Genomic DNA, 23185 nt, shown 5'->3' with positions numbered 1-23185 from the left:
AAAATATTACTGACAAAAATCTTTTTTTTTTGAGTACGTCGCCGTTTTGAATGCACCAATATACAGTTTTCGGTTTCGCCTTTTCATTGAAAATCATTCCAGCGCCGCTCTAACCACTTTTGTAGAACGATTTATCTTTTGCCTTAAAAAAGGCCTCAGTTTCAGCGATAACCTCTTCATTCGTGCAAAATTTCTTATTGGTGAGCATTTTTTTCAAGTCTGCGAACGATCAGTAGTCTCTGGGAGCCGATTCAGGCGAATACGGTGGATGTGGAAGCAATTCGAAGTTCAATTTATGTAGTTTTGCCATTGTTTTGTTTTGATTTGTGACACGGTGCGTTGTCTTGATGAAACAAATTTTCTTTCTTCGCCATATGCGGTCGTCTCTTTGCAATTTCTGCCTTCAAACGCTCCAATAACGCTATATAATATTCACTTTTAATGGTATTTTTTTTCTCAAGATAGTTGATAAATATTACATAACGCCAAAATACCGAGACCATAACATTTCCAGCCGATTGAGGTGCTTTCGGACTACGTTCACCAGTTGCTGTTCACTCAGATGACGATCGTTTTGATTCCGGAGTGAAAAGATGAATCCATGTTTCATCCATTGTCACATATCGACGCAAAAATTTCGGTTTGTTACGTTTAAACATGGCCAAACACTGCTCAGAATCATCAACACACTTTTGGTCCAACGCAATATAAAGCCAACACGTTCTTTTTATATCCTTACGATGTCAGCTGACTCACGCAGCTTCACTTTTCGATCATTCAAAACGATTTTGTGGATTTTTTAAATGTTTTCTGGTGTTACTGCCTCATTTGGACGTACACTGCGTTCTGCATCATCGGTGTCTCTACGACCACGTTTGAAGTCAGCAAACCAACGTTTTCCTGTTGTTTCTGATGGAGCGGAGTCTCCATAACACTTTTCAAGCCATTGCTTCACTTGAACGATATTTTTTTCCATCAAGAAACAGTGTAAAATTAAAACACGAAATTCTGAGACGCTTTCGAGTCCCTTCGAATCTCGGAGAGGGCTACGTCAAGGTGATGGACTTTCTTGTATCCTGTTCAATATTGCCCTGGAAGGTGTGATTCGAAGAGCGAGGATCGACACGAGTGGCACGATCTTCCGAAAGTCCGTACAACTTTTTGGCTTCGCTGACGTTATTGATATTGTGACACGTAACCTTGAAAAGATGCCGGAAACCTACATCGGAGTGGAAGCTGAAGCTAGGCGTATCGGGCTGGCCATAAATGTGTCGAAAAAAAAATACATGAGAGGAAGAGGCTCTAGAGAAGAAACACTACGCCTCCCACCACGAATATTAATATACGGTGACGATATCGAGGTGGTTGACGAGTTTGTGTATTTGGGCTCACTGGTGACCGCCGATAAAGACACCAGCAGAGAAATTCATAGACGTATTTTGGCAGGGAATCGTGCGTACTTTGGAATCAGAAAAAAATTTCGATCTAGAACAGTACGCCACCGCACGAAATTGACCATCCACAAAACGCTCACGGCCACGAGACCTGGATTATGTTGGCAGAGGACCAACGTGCCCTCAGTGTTTTAGAAAGAAAGGTACTGAGTACCAGCTATGGTGGAGTGCTGATGGAAGACGGAACGTGGAGACGGCGTATGAATCACGAATTGCAACAGCTACTAGGAGAACCACCTATCGTACGGACAGCTAAAATCGGACGTATACGGTGGGCTGGCCATGTGACATGTGACATGGCCAGCCCACCGTATACGTCCGATTTTAGCTGTCCGTACGATAGGTGGTTCTCCTAGTAGCTGTTGCAATTCGTGATTCATACGCCGTCTCCACGTTCCGTCTTCCATCAGCACTCCACCATAGCTGGTACTCAGTACCTTTCTTTCTAAAACACTGAGGGCACGTTGGTCCTCTGCCAACATAATCCAGGATGTCGGACGACAGCCCAGTGAAAGTGGTTCTTGAATCTAATCCGACTGGTACAAGAAGAAGAGGAGCGCCGCGAGCAAGGTGGATCGATCAAGTGGAGGGTGATCTCAGAAGCATCCGTGCCTTGAGTGGCCGGCGACGAGCAGCCATGGACCGAGTTATGTGGAGACGTATGCTTGATACAGCAAAGGACACCCCAGGCCTATAACTGTTAGGTAAGGTAAGTAAGCGTCACTCTTAGAACAATAACTCACAAACTAATAAATATATTATCATGAAATTTTAACAGCTGTCTTCTAAAGGTTTGTATTAACTGAAAAAAGGTGACGGCAATAATACTAACGCTATCTATGTGTTAGGCCCGGAACTTTTCAGCCCATGTGTCACATCATTAAATTAGAGAAAATTATTCATATTCACGTCTCTGACATTACCCACCCGGCTCTTACAAGCCGTCAGCTGTCGTATGTTCGAGGCCCGACCTGGAAGGATTCATAGTGTAAGTAGGATCGTATCAACAGTCATACCATATGGTTCTGTACGCTATGAATGGGCTGCGATGTCTGTTGAAACTAGAGATGGTAGGTGCAAATAACAAATATGCTCGGGCAGAGTTGAAAAAGTTTGCGGACTTTAAGTTCGCTATAAATAATAAATGCACGGAAGTAGTTTAGCGAGCGAAAAAACACGACCGCGTCGATTTCAAAAGTCGTGAATTTTGACATATGTCTGCGAAAAACGTGATTTTCAACCTGAAATTACTGAAATTGAAATTACCTAGTTTTAGCTTATTGAACGCAACTCACGCTGTTGGGTGGTTTTGCTCTTTGTATTTTGACAATGGAAGCAGCGAATGAAAAGAAAAATATTTAAAAGAACTCAAAATTAAGTATAAATGAGTCAAATAATGGGTAGTTTTTATTTTCCGTCAAGTCAAATAATGGGTAGTTTTTATTTGAATGCTAAGAACATGACAAGTAGTTCACTGTCAGTTTCAGTGTTTTGAAGCAAAACAACAAGCGTCTGATCGCTACATGCGTCATGTCTATGACCATACTTCTTTATATTTGTCTCATTCCAAGAAGAATTTGAGTCAATAAAATAAGCAAATCATTGCTTCCTTCCTTTCTAGCTTGTATTGTTTCCATAACATTTTACAAGAGTTAGTCGAGTTAGGGTCAATAAAATTACATTATTATGTCGTTTTCGCTTGATGCGACATTGTAATCTTCAGTTTATCTTCGATTACGCAACCTCTAAAAACATTATTAAAATCATGTAGAAAATAGTAAGAATTGCATTCACAATGACAATAAAGAAGGTCCAGGTTAAAAAATTTAGCCTTCGTGCACGGAATTATGGCAGTACTCAATCAGTTCTGTAAATGGCAAATAAACCTTTGTTTTGATGTCATCTTCGTCATATGCGCTAGCACGCCCTCTACATGTCAAACGCTCCGTTAGTTTGCGAATTAAAATTCAGTGTGAATCTCTGTGAACGTGCCCCACCAAAAACAAGCATGGCTTGGTCCACTTTCCGTAACGTATATATTGAAAGTCTGTTAAATTTCTAACGAGATAGTAAGAACACAACAGTGAGCTTCTTCAACGAATCTAATCATTCAATAAATTTATCGGGCAAGCATTTCTTTTAGTTTTTTTTCTGGTTCTTCTGATTTAATAAGTTACTCGAAGACTTCCTGTTTGGTTGTGCCTGGATCTGGTAGTTTTTCGTCCCTATCAATTCCTTTCTTGCTGCAAACAAAAACAAATGTAGTTGGTTCAACAAATTTGTTGTAATAGACAATAAAATGGTAGAATCATCTCACCTGCGTAGGGACCCGTCCGCATGTTTAAGCATGTGTTTCCTCAAGGTTGCAGCAGCCACAAACCCTTTACCACATTCATTACATTTGTGCTGGAATTCACCGGTATGAATAAACATGTGCCTGTTCAGAATCTGTTTATGGGTAAAATCTTTGTCGCAGATGTTACATTTAAATTGCCGCTCGTCCGAATGAATGAACTTGTGCGCATTCAAGTTCGACTTGAGTTGAAAAGTTTTTCCACAAACGGTGCATTCGAAAGGCCGCTCACCGGTATGAACACGTTTGTGAGACATCAAGTTACAATTGGCAGTGAATCCTTTACCGCACACATCACATTTGAACCGATGATTACCCGTGTGGGTGAACATGTGGATGGTTAAGCTATTCTTGCTGGAGAATTTTTTGTCACAGATATCACAACTGACTGACAAGCTGTCACTGTGTGCCTGATAGTGTCGGGCAAGGTAGCTTTTACGTTGAAATCGTTTTCCACACAATTCACATTGATGCACTAATTGTTGATTGTTGGATTCCCCATCGTTCCGCACTTTGATCTCTGGTAACGATTGTTTGCTAAAAAATGAGAATTCATTTACGCGACATCAAACTTAACGATTTCATTAGTAAAAAGTCTACAGAAAGTACCTGTCCGATGGCATGGTGACATGTTTCACCATGTGTTTTCGCAATAGATGTGTGGTGTTATAGCCTTTGCCACACACATCACAGGTGTGCTGAAATTTGCCAGTATGAACGGACATATGAGCGGTCAGCTGAACTTGCTCAGGATAATCTCTGCCGCAGATATTACAACTGAAGGGTCGTTCGCCGCTATGTACCCGTATGTGACTGACAAAATGTCCCTTGTTGAGAAATTTTTTGTCACACAAATCGCACTTGTACAAACAATTTTCCGTATGATCCAACAGGTGCAATTTCAGCTCATTTTTACGTGAGAAATCTTTGTCACATTTGTTACACTTATGCGGTCGCTCGCCGGTGTGGCGGACCTTGTGCTCCGTCAAGTAGGTAATTGAACAGAATCCTTTGCCGCACACATCACAAACATGCTGATAATTTCTTGTATGAACAAGCATGTGCTTATCAATGTATTGCTTCAAGAGAAATCTTTTGCCGCAGATATCGCAACCGAAGGGGCGTTCTTTACGATGGAGCACGATATGCCTGGCAAGACCCCTCTTATAAATGTATCGTTTATCACAAATGTGGCATTTGTATGGTCTTGTGAAATCGGCGGTTTGTATGGAAGTTTCCGACTTGAGGTTACCAAGCGGACGCTCTTGTTTCTGGATTGCCCCAAGCATAGTTGGTATGTTTTGAGCTAGAAAACAAAGAAAATATTTAAATTGTTCCCTTTTTTACTCGTAATTCTTGCACAACATACTTGTATCACTTTTAAAGAAACAATTTTGCTATGATCCTTACAATAACGAGCAGGATCAAAGGATCAGTGATCAAAGAATCCTTTATTATTGTTTGGATTTCTCTGTCATAATCAGAGATGCCAACGCAGAGTTGCCAGGTAAAAAATTCAAATATCTTCATGCAGGGTTGAAAAGTCTGTAAACTCAAAAAGCAAAAGTCAGCATACTTAAGTTCGCTGTAAGTTCGGAGCACGAAGTTGATTTAGTGAGCAAAAAATAAGACTGCGGCGTTTTCAAAAGTCAAAAACATGATTTTCAAAAGTCTGCGAAAACGTCTTCAATCAAAACAGACCTGACATTTCTACACTCAGGCAAAACGAGTAGTGAAAATCATAAGGCAAATGTTATGATATCACCAAAATCACCATTTCATATAAATAATATGAATAATATACCTCTGCAATATACATCTCATCTATCACTACTATAGTTCACATACGAACAACTTATGAATTCCACAGTATATGAGAGAAGTTATGTTTGTCATAAAAATTTCGCACAATATTCCTAAAAATGTCGTATGAATTTTATAAGGCTTTTTATTGGAATTCCAATTTTCATGATTTCATAAGGTATCTTATGAAGGTATTATGAAATTCCATATATTTTTTGTCTGAGTGTAATGCCAAGTAAAAATTTCAAATCAGCTGTTTTTCAAAGAAGAGCAAATCTTACAAAAGTAAACAAATCGTTTTTCCCGTCCCTACGAATAAGTGCTTCAAAATCCTGCAATTTTGCCTTAAAATTCGGATTATACAATAATCTCAATTTCAATAATAAAAAGAACTCTACAAAGCCAAACTGTCATTCCATTTGTTTACATAAGTTTCCTCTCCGTGTTCCATACCAGCAAACAGGGCGATAGTTTAATTGCTAGCAGAGTTGCCAATATTCCAGATTTATCTGGCATATGCTGATTTGTTTCATTTCGACAGACGCTCTAACGTCCCAGATCTTTTACCAGATTTTGCAGATTTCACATGATTTTCAAATTTTATGGCTATGAAATGCTAGTTTTTTTCAGTTCTATTTGAATAAATCGTTTAAAATCGTTCGTTAAATGTTATCAGACTTTTTCTTTCGAAAGACCCAGCTTTCATATTTTAGCACTTGGCATTCCTGATAGCAAGAAAGAAAGGGAAATATCTGCATACAGAGTCAAAAGAGTCCCACATTATCAGTTCGGAATGAATTCCGAATCAAATCTGAATGGACGAAAAATTTTCATTCAGAATTCCATATGGAATTCAGTATGAAATACAAATCAATGCGGGATCCAGTGCAACAAACGATTCCGAATGAATTTCGCCTACAACCGGTTGGTTCGGATATTTGTCTGTATCGAATGAGAAAATGCGAACTATTAATTCGTTTTCTTCTTATTATTTCCCGATTTGGCACGTTTTCGTGCTGTGTTTCAGTTTAATTCTAAATAAAATATTTATATAACTGAATATATGAATATATATTTTCAAGTTTTTCAAATATACAGAACTTGTAAACAACCAGTTCTTCTTGGAATTTTTAGTATAAACTGTTGAAATTCGCTGCAAATTAACAAAAAAAAAACTACCTTAGTCAGCATAATCCATTCCTCTAACTGGAGTGTAATGAAAAGGCGTAAGTCGATTAACTTTTACACTAACACATTCATAAAATTAGCGAAATGTCAATGACGTTCATAATGTCACTGTCGATCGGGTTGATCTAGCACCTATAAACGAACAAGTGATTAAAAATTCATTACTCAATCCGTATTTAAGACAATGTTAGTGGCCTTAGGCTATTCGCAACGCTGGTGCATGTCTGTTCGAAAATGACAGGCTGTCATATAAGCTTGATGATCTCAACACGAGCTAAGGTGCATTTAAATGAAACTGTATAATTCAGTGAAAAAAATCTACTCATTTACAGAGTAATACTTTATTTGCACATGAGCCGAAAATTAAATACTCAAATTTAAGTGAAATTTTATTTCATATATGACAAATTTGCGTAAAAATAACTCCTTTTCTGAGTGTATTGTATATAAATATTGAGTAATTGACACGCAATACTTAAAATAACCCTACTGTGTTTATGTATGATTCCGTTTACAATTGATTTCTAACTTCGAGACATCATATCAAGTGGCGGTCGCTTGGAGTAGTGTGTCAATCGCACATTAACATACATGTTAGTAATGCTCAAGCACCAATCAGATACTTATTCCTCAAAAATGACATTTGAACATAGTCGTTTCTATTCTGAAGCTCAATACGGAGCATTCCTGATCACAATATCTGCGTTGATTGCATAACCAAGAGCACAGTTTATCATTCCGGTTTTTGCAGACACAACACCGTTTGTGTTAAGCGACTTACCCTTGGAATACGCGATCTCACTAACAAAAAAATAGAACCTGTTGCTACAAAAGGTTATAACACCTTTTAGACTGATCTTGCGAATAGTAACATAAAAACGAGTTCTGACGTTAAACTCAAATTTAGAGTACAAGTAACTCATTATCATTGATGGTAACTACTCAATTTTTAACGTTTCCTAACTAGTACTCAAACTCTGAGTAACTTTTTCTAAGCATGTAGGCTTTCTGACGTCTATGAATTGGTGTAAAATCAGCATACCTTGCATCTTTGGAAAAGACTGTCAAAAAATTACATCCATCCAGCGATGCCAAGTCTGCAGAGTTGTCTGCAAATATCCAGATTTCTAATGTAAGCTGCGGATATTCAAAAAAATCTACAGACTTTTTCAATCATCGCTATCTTTTTTTACTGGCTAAACCAATTTCGTGCTCCATTTTTAATAGAGAACTTGAGTCCGTAGACTTTTTTTTTATAAGTTTACAAACTTATTCAATCCTGCTTGAAAATATTTGAATTTTTTACCTGGCATCACTGCATGCGCCCAATGGAAGAGTTTACGTTCAGGAAGTTTATTTTCAGTGCAACAACTCTATCAACAATCTCAAAACAAAACTCCAAATAGATAAACGAGTAGCATGCAGGTGAATGAAACTTTACAAAACCATGTTGGTGAATGCAGTGAAATACCCGAGATGGAACAAAAAGCTTACAATTCCATTCCATTGAACAAAATTTTCCAAAGGTGAGACACGTCGAAAATGTTGATTAATTTAGGCCCAATTTCTAAGTTCTTTTAGTGAAATGGAATCTCACCATGCACAAGACGTGCCACTTATTAAGGAAGAACCACCAAATAGCCCAGAAGCAGTAACTCCCCCGGAAATGAATTTTCCAACGAATCATCAATGTCAGATCTGTGGCAAACATTTCGCCCGGAAGAGTTTTTTTGACAAACACATATTGAAGCATGATGAAGAAGATAATCTTTTCAGTAGCGAACTTACTGGTACTGGTGTCAACCCGTTCAAATGCACTGTATGCGGGGGAGGTTTCAGCAGTGAAACAGAGCTAAAAGGGCACATGACTACCCATGGCAAGGACTTTTTGACGGATTCCGAAGACTTGAAGAACCACGAACGCATTCCTACTGACACGGAAAAATATCAATATAATTGTGGTCAGTGTGGTAAAGGTTTTCGTTACTGTTCAGGCTTGAAGAACCACGAACTCATTCATGGGACCATTCGGCCACTGGTTTGTGTCATATGTGACCAACGTTTCAATTACAAACATAATCTAAAGGAACACATGCGTCGTCATACTGGCGAGCGACCATTCAAATGTACCATTTGTGGTAAAGATTTCTGCACTAACGCTCATCTCACCAGTCACATGTATACGCATAATGGTGTTCACAAGCATACGTGTTCTGCGTGCGACAAAGGATTCAGTAACAAGTCACGATTGAATGCCCACGAACTTACTCATACTGGAGAACGACCTTTCAAATGTACCGTTTGCGAAAAACAATTTTTCACCAATCAAGCTCTTACTGGCCATATGTCTGTTCACACGGGTGATTATCGGTACAAGTGCGACGTATGTGGCAAAGGATACCCCACTATCACATTTCTAAAGACACACGAACGTACTCACACTGGTGAACGGCCGTACAAGTGCACTGTATGCGGAAAAGATTTTTCCGGTAAACGTGCTCTCAATGTGCACATGCCCACTCACGGAACCGAGTATCAATACAAGTGTGATGTCTGTGGTAAAGGATTTCATTTTAGTTCAAACTTTAGAAACCATGAGCGCGTTCATAAAAGCGAACGGCCGTTCAAATGCACCACATGTGATAAAGCTTACAGTTGCCGGAAATTCCTTGTGAGGCACCTACAGACTCACACAGAAGAGCGGTTGTACAAATGTCCTATATGCGAAAAAAATCTTTCCAATAAACGTACTCTTGCTGAACACATATCTGCTCACGGCACCGAGTATCTGTATAAGTGCGGAGTGTGTGGTAGAGGTTTTCATTGTAATTCAAATATCAGAAGACACGAACGCATCCATAGAGGCGAGCGACCGTACAAGTGCGACATCTGTGGGAAGGATTTTCGATGCAAAAATTATTTCGAAGTTCACAAGCGGCTTCATGCAGGCGAGCGACCCTTCAGATGCACCGTATGCGGAAAAGATTACCCCACTAACGCTCGTCTAAACAGCCACATGCTAATTCATAAGGGTGAATACCTGCACAAATGCGATGTGTGTGGCAAAGGATTCATGAACCGATCGCACCTGGAAGTACACGGATACACTCATACCGGAGAGCGGCCTTATAAATGCACCATGTGTAGCAAAGGTTTCACACGCGAATGCTACCTTGCCGCACACATGAAGACTCATCGCGACGAGCGAGAGTGATTTTCGTGGCGTAGCTTTGATGTGTGTAGCAAGTCAAATTTAACAAAAGGGAAGAGAAGACTAAATACAGTTTACGGCAGAAGACGCAGGACTATGATACAAATACGAATCGAAGTTGTAATCACTGTTCCAAAATAAGTGCTGTAAACGATCAAAGTGATTGCTCCCTTTTCGTCGACTATTGCGAATGTCACTTTTTGTTCTACAACTTACGGGATGCTCCTTCTATGTTCACAAGAAAAGTGACAAAGTGCACCCGCACGTCGTTTTGGCTACCTTGGAAACCTTATGCACTTTTCTTCTTATTATTCTATCTTTGTTTGGTTGAAAAGGTTAGAATGACTAATGTTGTTTTCGCGCTTAGCAACGGCGGTTTGAGCAAACCTGATATAACAACCAGGTTCGAAACTGACTCGATTTTCAGTTCAACAACGTTAAAACTAGGTTCGAAACTAGCTTCAAACAAACGGTTTGACAGCAGTTAGGGTGGAAACTGGGTTAGGTTTGGTATCAAGCGAAAACGACATAAACATCCATCGGTTACGTTTATAGTCACATGGACTTTACTGTTTTTAACTACCGATGGTATCTAGCGGCAACGCACCGTCGAGCGTCTATTTATTTCCTTTTCGTGAAATAATCGAACTTTTAACGCACTGTCCGCGAACCAACGTGTTCTAACGTTGAGAGCTCGACCGGGTATGACGGCTGTCAATACCAAAATGACAGAAAATATTCTACCGTCATCTAGTAACCCGCGCATTCTCACTGACTGTTTTCGTTGCACATGGTGGCGACAGCAGCGCAGCATTTTTTTTTAAAGAAAATAGGTGAGTTGGTTGATAGAATAAAAGCTGGAGTATTTGGTCGATGCCAATATAACAATAAAAGTGTTTCGATGAATAATAGATCTTTTTTTTCTGCTATCCGATGTATTATTTCCTTGTATGAAAACAAAAATATCTAACGCATATTTTCACACGCGGTTCTGGTCAGCAAGATTTCCCTCCGAACCGATGTGGTGTAAACCTGGTTGATGCGGTTATGTATTCCGTTTGAATCGGATTATTCCGGTCGAATGAGTATTTCGATCGGGTGATGCTTTTGTATGAATATTTCGAACTCATTCGAGATACATAACGCAAAAATTGGCATTCGATCGGAATATTCCGATTTGATCGAAATTCAGAATCGGGGCAAATACATCGTCGATACTCAACACAGTTTTATGTCATCGCTTCACAACCACACACCCAGGCAGGTACCCAGAAGGAACCCTTTCATCGATTGTGTAATATACTACTGTGGGCAAAAAATAGCAAGACTGTTTGATTTCATAGCTCTTGATTTATTCTTCCAAATCTATTTCGTCCCCCTGAAAGTAATGCTGCCGGCTCCAATACACTTGGGCCAACGTTTTTTCATAATCCTCGAAACGGTTGTTAAAGTCAATTTACGGTATACCCGTCAATGCGCGTAGCGATTCACGTTTGATTCCGCACACAAAATTTAATGGAACTTCTTTGTTGAATGACTTCACTCATTGTAAAAATCGCCGATAGTCCTTTTAATAATTCAAAGAGACATATAATATAAATCAAAAGTCTTCCCACTTTTTGCCCACAGTAGTATACTATTTACACATGCAGTTTTCATACATTTAAAATTTCCATATCGATTATTTATACCCGGCTTCACCCGATTGCGGTTGTTCATTTTAATGATGATGTCTTTCTAACTACTGGCAATGTACGCAATTTATACAAGTTTGATCTCAGAAATTTTAAGTACTATTGCCGTTATCGAAATAGCACAGTAAATCAATAAAGCCTTAAAGACCTATATTTTTGAACAGTCTAGCACAGTTCCACAGTTTTCACTTAGCTTGCATCGTCCCCTTAAATGATAGTTTATATGACACTCGGCCCTCCTAATTACGGTCCTATATGAGAAAGACAAACAGATTTCCGATCTTCAAAAAACATTTTTCGAAGACAAAAGTAGGGTGAATTTAATCTTAAGTTACTTGATGTTTTTCGTGTTGTCTACCTTAATGGTGTACTTTAAGATGCAGTTTCAATTTTAATTTTTTTTAAGCAAATTTATTTGCTTATTCATTAAATTTATTCATCTGACAATAAAATTGTCTTATTAATACATATTAGTCTTGTCATAAAATTATAGATCGCAGTACTGTTTGCCCAAATTTGTGAGACGGTTTACTAAAATGATGGAGGATATTCAGAAGTGTCAAGTGCCCTCAAACATGATGGTGTTGGTTCGTAATATACGAACACCGTTCAATGTGATCTCGTTGGATGTTAATCATTATAATGAGTGGAGTTCCTGTAACAATTCAAACGTTAATAATTTTGTGATCTCAAATCAAACGGATATTCAAGAAACAAACCTCAATAAATGTTTCCAAACTACCTCTAAATGTTTGCTTTTGTGAATCCTTGGGCAATCTTAGAGCTAAAATCTTTTCCGCATATGGTGCACTTACTTCTCGTTCGTATGAAGGCACAAATCTCCAAATATCGAGGGAAACGTGACATTTGAGCCAATTTGTTCTGATAAAAAAGGCCGTTCACCTGTGTGACTATGTTCGTGGTCTTTTAAAAGTGAACTTGCATGTGCTTAGCAAGATTTTGTTTACCTTGAAAATCTTTCCCGCATACAGTGCATTTATAAGGCCGTTCACCGGTGTGAATATTTTTGTGGTCTTTCAAAAGTGATTCGTAGAAGAATCCTTTGCCGCACACATCGCACTTATGCTCGAAGTCATCCACGTGAATGTTCATGTGTTTGTTGAGATTATGCGTTGTGGTATAATCTTTTTCGCATATGGTACATTTAAACTTTTCGTTCGTATGAATGCGTTGGTGTCTCGCGTGGTTACCATTATCATTAAAGCCTTTACCACACACTTCGCACTTATATTTGTAATCACTTTGGTGAATAGACATGTGTTTAGTTAAGTAATTCTTAATGGCATATTCTTTTCCACATACCGTGCATTTGAACGGTCGCTCGCTTGTGTGAAGTCGCATGTGTACAGAAAGTTTCTTTTTACGATGAAAGTCTTTTCCGCATATAGCGCATTCGTAAGGCCGTTCACCGGTGTGAATATTTTTGTGGTCTTTCAAACGCGATTTAGAGATGAATCCTTTGCCGCACACATCACACTTATGCTCGTAATCATCCAAATGAATTTTCATGTGTTTGCTGAAATCATACTTAGTGGTATAATCTTTCCCGCATATGGTGCATTTAAACTTCTCGTTCGTATGAATGCGTTTGTGTTTCGTGAGGCTAGTACAATTATTCCAGGCTTTGCCACACACTTCACATTTATATTTGCCCTCATTTCGGTGAATAGACATGTGTCTAGTTAGGAATCCCTCATTACCAATCTCATGTTCGAGCTTTAGTAGGGAATCGATTGTTGGATCGGACGATGGGGAAAAGGCTGCAGGACTGTTTTCGGGTTGTTCCTCTTTTAGTATCCCATCTCGTTGAAGGAAAAATTCCATTTTACTGCAAATAAAAGTGGTTGATACCTAAGTTACTGCGATCAAGATCAGCAACTATGACAGAACATGAAAATAATTGACTTACCTTCGTGTGATTTTATTCAATATACAAGAGAAACGTTCGCTATTCCCGCTATGGACCATCTCGCGAATTATTTTACCATTTTTTTCTTTTCTGGCTGGCGTCACCTTACTTGATATCAGCTGTTTTTTAAAGGAGTTTCTCTCCTACCAATAAATACTTCAAAATCCTACAATTTTGCTTAAAAATTCGAATTGGGAAAGATTGGCCAACACTGGCCTTAGCCTGTCACGTTAGTGACACAACAAAGAAAAAAAAATCGAATTCTATAAAAATCTTATGGCGTTTTCGTTTTTAATTTGCACTACACCGGTGCAGTGCTACACTGAGGCATGAATAAACGAACAAAAATGACGAAAACATAAACAGTAACCATTGACTACAATAAACGATTCCATTGCACAGAGCTACACCAAACTTTTGATGAGTGCTACACCAGTGGTATCGGTGCAGAAAAAGTGTAGCACTGGTGTAGTGCAATTGGTAAAAACGAACGGTTTCAGTGCAGCTTTCGCTACACCAGTGTAGTGCAATTTAAAAACGAAAACGACATTAATCTTAGTAAGACAAAGAACTATAAAGAGCGAAACTGTCATTCCATTTGTTTACCAACGTTGCCAGGTCCCACATTATCGAAATGACGGAATGCGTAATGAATTCTTACTCGACTGCATGATTTTTCAGTGCTCGATCGGTTCAGTGCTAGAATTTTCGCCTGAGTTGGCAGCTCGATCAACCTGATTGACAGTGACATTATAAATGTCATTGAATATTCGCTCATTTTATGAATGTGTTAGTGTAAAATTTAAGCGACTTAAGCCATTTCACTACACTCCAGCTAGAGGAATGGATGATGCTGACTAAGGTAGGCCGTTTTGTTAATTTCCAGCGAATTTCAATAGTTTATATTGGGATTCTAAGAACTGGTTATTTACTAGTTCTGTATATCCGAAAAACATGAAGTTTTAAATTTGTATATTCAGTTATATAATGGTTTCGTTTAAAAATAAACTGAAAATCAGCACGAAAACGTGCAAAATCAGGAAAGAAGAAGAAGAAGACGAATTGACAATTGAGCAATTTGACGTCTCATTTACTCACACCGATGCAGAGTGCGCAGATCTATTCATATACGAAATTAGAATGTGTGCGAGCCGAAGTCAAAGTTTGTTGTGGGTTCAATTTTACACTGAGGTAAAACATTTTTGACTCATATTCATACACTGCGAAAAATGCATATAGAATTTCGTAAGCTATGGACTAATGAACCAAGTAGAAGACAGTACCATTACGTGATATAGAGTTTCATGAACGATTTTATGTCTTTCTCAACTGTTCTCTTGGCATTGCAGTGTTTTTTATTGCATATATGTCTTCAATAATTGGCACGATGCGGCTCGACAAAATTCACTGGGTTATTTCGACACACTCACACTTGCATTAACCTTTCAACTGCTGAGAATAGCCACACCAACACATTCGCACGTGGATTGGACTATTCAGTCCGCATCTTCTCACTCAATTCCGAATGATTTCCGAATCAACCGGTTGTAGGCGAACCGGTTCATTCGGAATCGGTTGTTGCACTGGAGTTGGAATTGATTCGGAATTCATTATGATTTCCACATGAAATTCCGAATGAAAATTTCTCGCCGATTCGGAATTGATTCGGAATCCATTCGGATCTGATAATGTGGGGTATACCGATTTCTCGGAATTTTCACAGATTTTTTACCTCTATACCAGAGATGCCAGATATTTTCATAGAAAATTTGTATTCCTATTTTTGCCTGGAGCTGTTAGCGGAATATATTCAATAGTTGCACTATTTATGTACCATTTAATTCCACTATTTCACTATCAAAGTCACAGTCACAAATGCTGTGTTTAGGCAGTGTTCACACGTTCACATTTTTCTTCATGCGGTGGCACCAACATAAGGAAACGATTTCGATAGAATATAATCAAACTATAATAAACCACAATTTTTTTCTTATTCAAGAAGAGGTCAAATTACTTGTTTTATAGAGAATACTAGACCAGAGCTATATTTATATTGGGTTTGAAGAAAGTAACTTCTGACACCAGTGTGGTTTGATTGTATGTTATGAACGTATCTGAACATATTGTTGACAACAACGCCACCAAAACAAAATGCGTCGGTTTCAGGAACCAGCTTCCATAACAGGAGGGTGTAAAAAATCTGTATTAATCTGTATACACTAATAAAATGAAATTCCTACAACAAAATGATGCTAAGATATGTTATTCCAATAGATTGTGGTTGTAGGATGGTAGATTCAATCAGTCATTTAGAAATTATCATATATTCTCATATCAATTTATGATTAATAGATGAATTGTTAGTTTATCTTCAAAAGGCATGCAAATTTTACCACTTTCCATCTATATCCACTGAATAAATCAACATAAAAAGAGTTCAAAGTTCTGAGAAATCGATGTGAGTTAAATGAGCTTATCACTTCGTTCGGAATTCCGTAGGGAGTGGTTCGGAATCGAGTGAAAACGACATTGAAAAATGTTCGTATCTTAGAAACTAACTTAACCCAATTCCTTTTTTTGATTTATTTTTCATACGCAGATGTCGCTACCGGTAGCTGAGTTCTGCAAAAATATACCAATCAAGCAATCTGTTTCTATGGTAATATCGAGCTACAATGAGCAATGTTTGCATTTGAGTTCGTCGATGAAAATTGATTTTTCAACATGTTTGCTATAAAACAGCTGTCTCGTTGGTATGTTTGAGTCTGTGTGTCAGTAAACTGCTCTTGGTATAGTACACTTTACCACAAACGTCGCACTTGTATGGAAAATCACCCGTATGAAGGCACATGTGCTTTACCAGGACTTGTTTCTGAGTAAAATCTTTATCGCAAATTAGGCTCTCTGACAGCTCACTTACAACCACAAATGCGAATGAGATTGGTTTGTTTTCATCAGGAAACGAATGCATTAAACACAGTTCAGACGATCAATCAACTTCGGTCGACGTCCAGATTGGTTTATTAATTTTATTTAGCCGAATATTGCTCAAGTATCCGACGTTAAAAAGTTCCGTGAACTTGACGTAGCGTCCTTTCATATGAATTACTTACATTTAATGTTATTGTTCCGTAATCGTTCCATTCAGGTGATAGCCGCGTGATGCTGCGTGTGAATCGCTTTTACATATTGTTTTGTTTTCATCAGGAAACGTGTTGGCCACCCATTTTTCAGTAGGGCCACCGTTAATTTTTCACCGGGCATAGAAACCTCAATGGAACATTTAAACGGCCGTTCAATGGAGTGCGTATCCATGTGCGAAGTTAAGCTACTCGACACCGCAAAAGCTTTTCCACACACAGTACATTTGTAGGGCCGCTCACCGGTATGTTTACGTTTGTGTACCTTGAAGTTAGAATTAGACGCAAATTTTTTACCACAAACTTCGCATTTATATCGGTAGTCACCGGTATGACCAACCATGTGAATGTTTAAATGTGACTTTCTACTGAACTTGTTACCGCAGACAGCGCAACTAATAGGCCGTTGATGTGTCTTCATGTGCGCGGTGCAGTTTTGTTGACGTGTAAATCGTTTGCCACAGATCTCACACTCGAATGGCTTTTTTGGAACAGCGCTCGAGAGGGAAGTTGTCGCAGAACTCTTCAAGTCTCTGTTGTTCTCTGCGTTATTCTGCATCATTTCCGCTAGTCTGAAGAAAGAAAAACGGGATACAAAAGTGGCAAAAATAGATTGAAATTAATTGAACTTACCGATTATGTCTGAGCATGTGTCTGTCAAATAGTAATTTGATATTATAGCCTTTTTTGCACACATCGCAACTGAACCGGAATTCTCCCGTATGGACGGACATATGTGGCTTAACTTGATAGCGATAGCGGAAATCTTTACCGCAGATTTCACATTTGAAGGGCCGCTCGCCGGTTTAGTATTTCCTTAATAATACTCACTTCCAGGTATAAAAGAGATAAGTTCAAGGACTCAACTCAAATGAAGAAAACGAACCGTTGATTCTATGGAACTTTCGGAGCACAGGAAGAAACAACTAACCAGATTGAGGATTCAAAAACAAGTGGCGGTCCAGCCGTCTGTTTAATTATACTTCAGATAAACAGTGTTCCTAGTTTTCTAACTTTCTAACCTTTTTCGATCGTATATACGCAAAAGGGCGTATATTACAGCTCTTCCCCTTATCATCAAACTTGATTTCCTATCAAATCCTATATTATTTACTTCTGATACAATTCAAATTCGATAATCAGGTTATCCTGACTAAACTTAAATAAAACATATTCGATATTCTTATATCAGAACCGAAGATAATCAAATTATTTGTATATGAAATCCATGTCCACCTTTGCGGATCGTTTTCTTCTTGAGCGTCTAGGTTCCATTTCCGACAATTCCATCGGATCCAATATCGAAGGAAATTTTCTCTTTCTGCTTTTCCTTTTTAACTCATGCTCTGCAAAACCTTTGAAATCTTCTTCTTCATCGTTGCTCTTATTTAGTCCAACACGGTCCTCCCCGTTGGGTAGCATGTATTTAGATAATACATTTGGCCTTCTATGTAATACTTCAATAGCCCTCAGCTGAGCGCGGTGTGCCATAGTTGGCACGCTTCCAATCGTAACCTGAAATGTATTTTTAGAGAAACGTATTAGAAAAGTTGCTTTCAACCAACGCATATGGTAATGAGGATTATGGTTTTTGTACCACACCTCATCACCTTCGATCAGGTTATCCAAAGGATCGGTAGTCTCCTTTCCCCTAAGAGGGGGAGTATCAATAGATGACTTTTCATCAGTAGGTGCTTTTGGTGTGGCCAATTCCCTTTTAAAATGGCATTTTGGATTAAGTAAGTCTATAAGTGTTTTAGGTTTATACGATAAAACTTTTTCTGATGGAAATTTCTCATCATTCGTCAAGCAACTATTTCTATATGTAAACAAAAATAAATTAATTTGGTCCTCTAGACTCACTTCTTTTAATTCTGGCTCCATTAGGAACTTTTTTAAAACCTCTTTCGCAGTTCTAACAAATCTTTCTGCCTGTCCATTGCTCGAAGGATGGTATGGCGGACTTTTAAACACTTTAATACCTTGTCTCTCTAAAAAGTTTATGAAATTGTGAGAACTAAAAAGAGGACCCCCATCTGATACTATCACGTCTGGTAACCCAAATCTGGCAAATAGGGCTACCAGCTTTTTCAGAACTTTTCCTGTGTCAGTGCCGTTCCTCATATAATCTATTTCCAGTAATTTAGAAAAACTATCTACCATAAGTAAAAACGTCCGATGCTCAAAATGAAAAAAATCAATATGAATCCTGCTAAATGGTCTAGTGGTAGGAATCCATTTGGATTCCGTTTTCGGGTTTGGTGTTATTGCCATACTATTACATTCATGACAAGTTCTAACGAAACGTTCTATATCTGCATTTATGCCATACCAGTAAACAGAGCGCCTCGCCAAATGTTTCATCTTTACCATACCGGCGTGGTTGGCATGTAGAAGTTTTAAAATTACGCTGAGCATTTTTTGTGGAATAACGACTCTGTTCTGGTATAATAAACAGTCATCAACGATTTCTAAATCATGTTGATTTGAATAAACATTAATAAGCTGCTTATCTATTCTTTTTGGCCAGCCAGTCCTCATATATGTAATTATTTTCTGTAGAAATTCATCATTTTTCGTCATTTGACTAATTTTGTTGTAATCAATAGGTAACTCCTTTGTGAAATTAATGCTTCTTACACACTCAATATCATACCCCTCTGGAATTCCTTGTTCCAACGGAAATCTAGAGCAGAAATCTGCATTTCCCATTTTGGCAGATGGTCTGTATTGTATATCGAAATTATATATAGAAAGTTCTAAAATATATCGTTGTAGCCTAGTAACAAGAAGAGAGTTTTTACCCTCTTTTCCAAAAATGCCAACTAAAGGTTTATGATCAGTGTATACTTGAAACTTCTGCCCATATAAATATTTATGAAATTTTTTTATTGTAGAGACCAGGGCTAGAGCCTCTAAATGCAGAATTGGATATTTTTTTTGAGCTGAATTAAGAGAAAATGAAGTAAAACATATTGGTTTTTCAACTCCATCTATAATATGCGCAATGACGCCGCCTATATCCTGAAGCATCGGACACAATGACTATCGGTTTTTTTGGATCATAAAATTCTAAGAAATTCGTATCAACTAAGGAATTTTTACTTTCCTGAAATGCTTTATCGCAGTTCGCGTCCCATTCAAATTTAGTTCCGTTTTTCAGTAGATTGTATAGGTAATAAAGCTTTGAAGATAAGTTTGGGATAAATTTGTTGTAATAGTTTAAAAGTCCTAGAAAGGATTTCAATTCAGAGATGTTTTTCGGTACCTTTGCTTCAGTTATTGTAGAAATTTTACTTGGACATGGCAACAACCCATTTTCAGTTAAAATATGACCCAAATATGGCAACGTTGTAACAAAGAATTTGTATTTTTCCCAGTTAACTTTTATATTTGCTGTCGACAATCTGTCCAAAACCAGCTCTAGTTTATTTTTGCAATCTTGCAGGTCTGTAAAATGCTATCCATAACCTGCTGAAAAATGGATGCGCTGGATGAGGCCCCTTGTGGTAGCCTATTATAAGTATATAATCCTTTGATTGTATTTATGACCATAAATTTTCTAGATTTTTCTGATAAGGACAATTGAGTATAGGCTCCCTCTAGGTCTAAGGCGCAAAATACTCTGCACCCCGCCAAACCAGCGAACAGATCTTGAGCTACCGGTAAAGGGTAAGCATTAGATACCAACAGTTTATTGATAGATACTTTACAGTCTATCACTAATCTGATGTCATTATTCTTTTTCATAACAATAACGATCGGAGATGCCCATTCACTTGTTTTGATCGGTGTAATGACTTTTTCTTTCTCTAATTTTGTTAAATAATCTACTACTTTATCCCTCAATCGGTATGGGACACTATAAGCTTTCTTGAAAATCGGTTGTTTGCTCTTTAGCACCAGATCCGCTTCATATCCTACAATCGGTGACGAAAAATCTTTAATGAACACTTTAGAATATTTTTGCTTTAAATCCCTTATCAAATTCATATCATGAAACCCGTTTATATTATTGACTTGAGAAATAGTAAAATAATTTCTCCAATTATTAAAAAATATATCCAAACTGTCTCGTCCAAGTAGCGGAATAAAATTATTGTTACAGTCCAAAATTATCAAGGACACGTTTGCCTTTTTATCATTTATTTTGGCTGTAACCTTTACCTCTCCTAAGATTTTAAGTTTATCCCCATTCACAACTAATAATTGTTTATCTGATTTTTTCAATGGAATAGTGAAATTTGTTTCAAATTGGTGTTTCCCCATTACAGTAACTGAAGAGCCGCAATCAACTTCCATTTGGATAGCCTTATCTTCTAGGATCACATTTAATAGACATGGGTTATTAATTTTATTTATGGACGACACCAACATACAAAACATATCACCTTTATCATCATCGCTTTCGACGTCATCTGCTTTCATCCTGTTAAACATCTCGCTTAAGTTCCGATCCGTGCTTGTTCCAGGCTTGTCCGAGTCCACGAACTTTACTGTATCTCGGTGTAAATTCTTTAGTCTAAAGCACTTCTTTCTTATATTGGCCCTTCTTACCGCAAAAATCACAAATAAATTGAGAGTAATCTTTTCTAAATTTATCCTGTTGGCCTTGCCATTCGGCTGGCTTTGATTCATATTTATTTCCAATGTAATTATGATTGTATCGACTATAAGGCTTGAAACCAAGTCTACTCCTAACAGAACCCTTGGATGGACCTGCTTGATTGGCCCTAGCTGCATCCAAAGTATCTGCTAGTTTCCTGAATGCTGCCCCATAATGAGGTTTCACTGTGTTAATTAGATCAAAACTCTCAGTTTTTTTTTTCAATCCCTAAGGATTTGGCGTTACACTTGGCCATTTCCCACGTCATAATAATTTTCTCCGTGGCCTCAGCACTTAATTCTTCGTCTTCATTGAGAATTTTCTCTTGAAGACTGGTATCCCTTATTCCCGAAATAATACGATCTCGGATCGCTTGATCCTTAAATGTACCAAAAGAGCAAAATTCAGCCTGTAACTTAACAGACAGAACATAATCTTCGAGTGATTCGTCCGGTTGCTGGACTCGATTAGAAAATTTTAATCGTTGAACCAAACTAGATGGTTTCTTGTCAAATCTACTCTTAAGTTTCTTAACCATATCATCATACGATACGTCATTTAAATTTCCAACCGGATATTGCAGCTTCAGTTCTGCGTAAACGAGTGGACCCGCTAGGGTTATAAAATGAGCTTTTTTTAAATTTACATCTATATTGTTCGCTAAGAAACAAAACTCAAGCCTGTCAATCCAATCTCCAAAAGAAGTACCCTTTCGGTAAGGCTCTATTGAAGACGCCATAGATAATTGTGCCATATTTCTAATATATTTGTGACGAAAGGTAAAACAATTCCCAATAATTAGTACCCAATTATTTAATTGAATATAATAAATTGATAAGATAAAAAAAATCAATTGAACGACTCACCCGACTATCAGATTCTTACTGCTTTTAGTTTATAGCATTTACTACAGCAGCCGTGGAGATTCTGCACCGTCTTTGCTATTTAATGCCCTCTGCATCAACTGGCTCTCTTTTCAATAGGTGACGTCAAACTCGCTGTTTCCACCTTCTAATTAAAATTGCTTCCTTGAAATTCTGTATCGCCTTATTCAAGCCTTTGCCTTCTAAAACCTTCGATGATAAATTTCAGCCGCTTCCGACACAATTCCTATTTACGAAGTGTCTCACGATACTACTGCAAATCACCTGAATGTGTGAAATACAAATTATAATTAAAACTTTTGTTACTACATAAATGAAGAAAAAAAATCAGAAAACAATGGAACTATTTGTTCCCAGACAATACCAAAAAAAATTCTTTATTATATCTTAATTCAAAGAGAACTGACGCTCTCGCACAAAATGGCGTATTTCACCACACTTGTTAGCCTCAAACCGCAATTTTTCCAATTTTATCACCTTTCGGGTATGGATACACGTTCCGCAATTTACTGGGAACGATGCTCAACCAAGAATTTACTTACGATCAACATCCGTCAAATATTTTCCTTTTATCCTCGTCGCCACTTTAGTATTTCCTTAATAATACTTACTTCCAGGTATAAAAGAGATAAGTTCAAGGACTCAACTCAAATGAAGAAAACGAACCGTTGATTCTATGGAACTTTCGGAGCACAGGAAGAAACAACTAACCAGATTGAGGATTCAAAAACAAGTGGCGGTCCAGCCGTCTGTTTAATTATACTTCAGATAAACAGTGTTCCTAGTTTTCTAACTTTCTAACCTTTTTCGATCGTATATACGCAAAAGGGCGTATATTACAGCCGGTATGTGCTGGGAGGTGATCGATCAGTTTTTGCTTTTGGATAAATTTTTTGTCACATAGATCACACTGATGCGGATG

General features: G+C 37.9%; 3 protein-coding genes and 1 long non-coding RNA gene across 8 annotated transcripts; 1 reads left to right on the top strand and 3 right to left on the bottom strand.

Moving 5' to 3' along the window:
- Positions 1-3538: 3538 nt before the first annotated feature.
- On the bottom strand, positions 3539-5293 carry LOC131428717 (gastrula zinc finger protein XlCGF57.1-like). Its single transcript, XM_058592766.1, has 4 exons — positions 5177-5293; positions 4417-5113; positions 3772-4344; positions 3539-3697 (listed from the first exon to the last, which is right to left on the bottom strand). Exons 2-4 carry the CDS (start codon positions 5094-5096, stop codon positions 3628-3630), a joined length of 1323 nt encoding a protein of 440 aa, XP_058448749.1. The 5' UTR covers positions 5097-5113; positions 5177-5293; the 3' UTR covers positions 3539-3627.
- A 2817-nt stretch (positions 5294-8110) lies between these two features.
- Positions 8111-10157, top strand: LOC131426618 (gastrula zinc finger protein XlCGF57.1-like). Its single transcript, XM_058589481.1, has 2 exons — positions 8111-8324; positions 8380-10157. Exons 1-2 carry the CDS (start codon positions 8218-8220, stop codon positions 10010-10012), a joined length of 1740 nt encoding a protein of 579 aa, XP_058445464.1. The 5' UTR covers positions 8111-8217; the 3' UTR covers positions 10013-10157.
- Positions 10158-11578: 1421 nt separating this feature from the next.
- LOC131426619 (zinc finger protein 117-like) lies at positions 11579-14503 on the bottom strand. 4 transcript variants are annotated; one of them, XR_009229130.1, is made up of 4 exons: positions 14240-14503; positions 13634-13855; positions 12423-13552; positions 11579-12358 (listed from the first exon to the last, which is right to left on the bottom strand). XR_009229130.1 is itself a non-coding variant. In XM_058589482.1 (3 exons), the coding sequence occupies exons 1-3, from the start codon at positions 13690-13692 to the stop codon at positions 12962-12964; spliced, it is 588 nt and encodes a 195-aa protein (XP_058445465.1). In that variant the 5' UTR covers positions 13693-14223; the 3' UTR covers positions 12827-12961. The 4 variants fall into 4 exon arrangements, 1 of the variants encoding a protein (XP_058445465.1); XR_009229129.1 differs by lacking the exon at positions 14240-14503 and adding an exon at positions 14004-14223; XR_009229128.1 differs by lacking the exon at positions 14240-14503 and having other exon boundaries at positions 13634-14223.
- A 2707-nt stretch (positions 14504-17210) lies between these two features.
- LOC131426617 (uncharacterized) lies at positions 17211-22669 on the bottom strand. Of its 2 annotated transcripts, none has more exons than XR_009229127.1 (3): positions 22246-22669; positions 17407-18288; positions 17211-17345 (listed from the first exon to the last, which is right to left on the bottom strand). It is a non-coding gene; the product is annotated as an uncharacterized LOC131426617 (long non-coding RNA). The 2 variants fall into 2 exon arrangements; XR_009229126.1 differs by lacking the exon at positions 22246-22669 and adding an exon at positions 21165-22134.
- Positions 22670-23185: the final 516 nt, after the last annotated feature.

Source organism: Malaya genurostris, chromosome 1, assembly GCF_030247185.1.
Source record: "Malaya genurostris strain Urasoe2022 chromosome 1, Malgen_1.1, whole genome shotgun sequence".
In the NCBI taxonomy this organism is placed as follows: Eukaryota; Metazoa; Arthropoda; class Insecta; order Diptera; family Culicidae; genus Malaya; species Malaya genurostris.
Note: the sequence above shows the minus strand (reverse complement) of the source record. Positions and strands in the feature narration are given on the sequence as shown.

Coding starts and splice junctions, on each gene's coding strand:
- LOC131428717 (XM_058592766.1), bottom strand. CDS start 5,096: ATGCTTGGGGCAATCCAGAAACAAGAGCGTCCGCTTGGTAACCTCAAG. Junction 4,345..4,416: donor GTCACCATGCCATCGGACAG/GTACTTTCTGTA, acceptor CTCATTTTTTAG/CAAACAATCGTTACCAGAGA. Junction 3,698..3,771: donor GCGGACGGGTCCCTACGCAG/GTGAGATGATTC, acceptor TTTTGTTTGCAG/CAAGAAAGGAATTGATAGGG.
- LOC131426618 (XM_058589481.1), top strand. CDS start 8,218: ATGCAGGTGAATGAAACTTTACAAAACCATGTTGGTGAATGCAGTGAA. Junction 8,325..8,379: donor TTGAACAAAATTTTCCAAAG/GTGAGACACGTC, acceptor AAGTTCTTTTAG/TGAAATGGAATCTCACCATG.
- LOC131426619 (XM_058589482.1), bottom strand. CDS start 13,692: ATGGTCCATAGCGGGAATAGCGAACGTTTCTCTTGTATATTGAATAAA. Junction 13,553..13,633: donor TTGAATAAAATCACACGAAG/GTAAGTCAATTA, acceptor TTTTATTTGCAG/TAAAATGGAATTTTTCCTTC.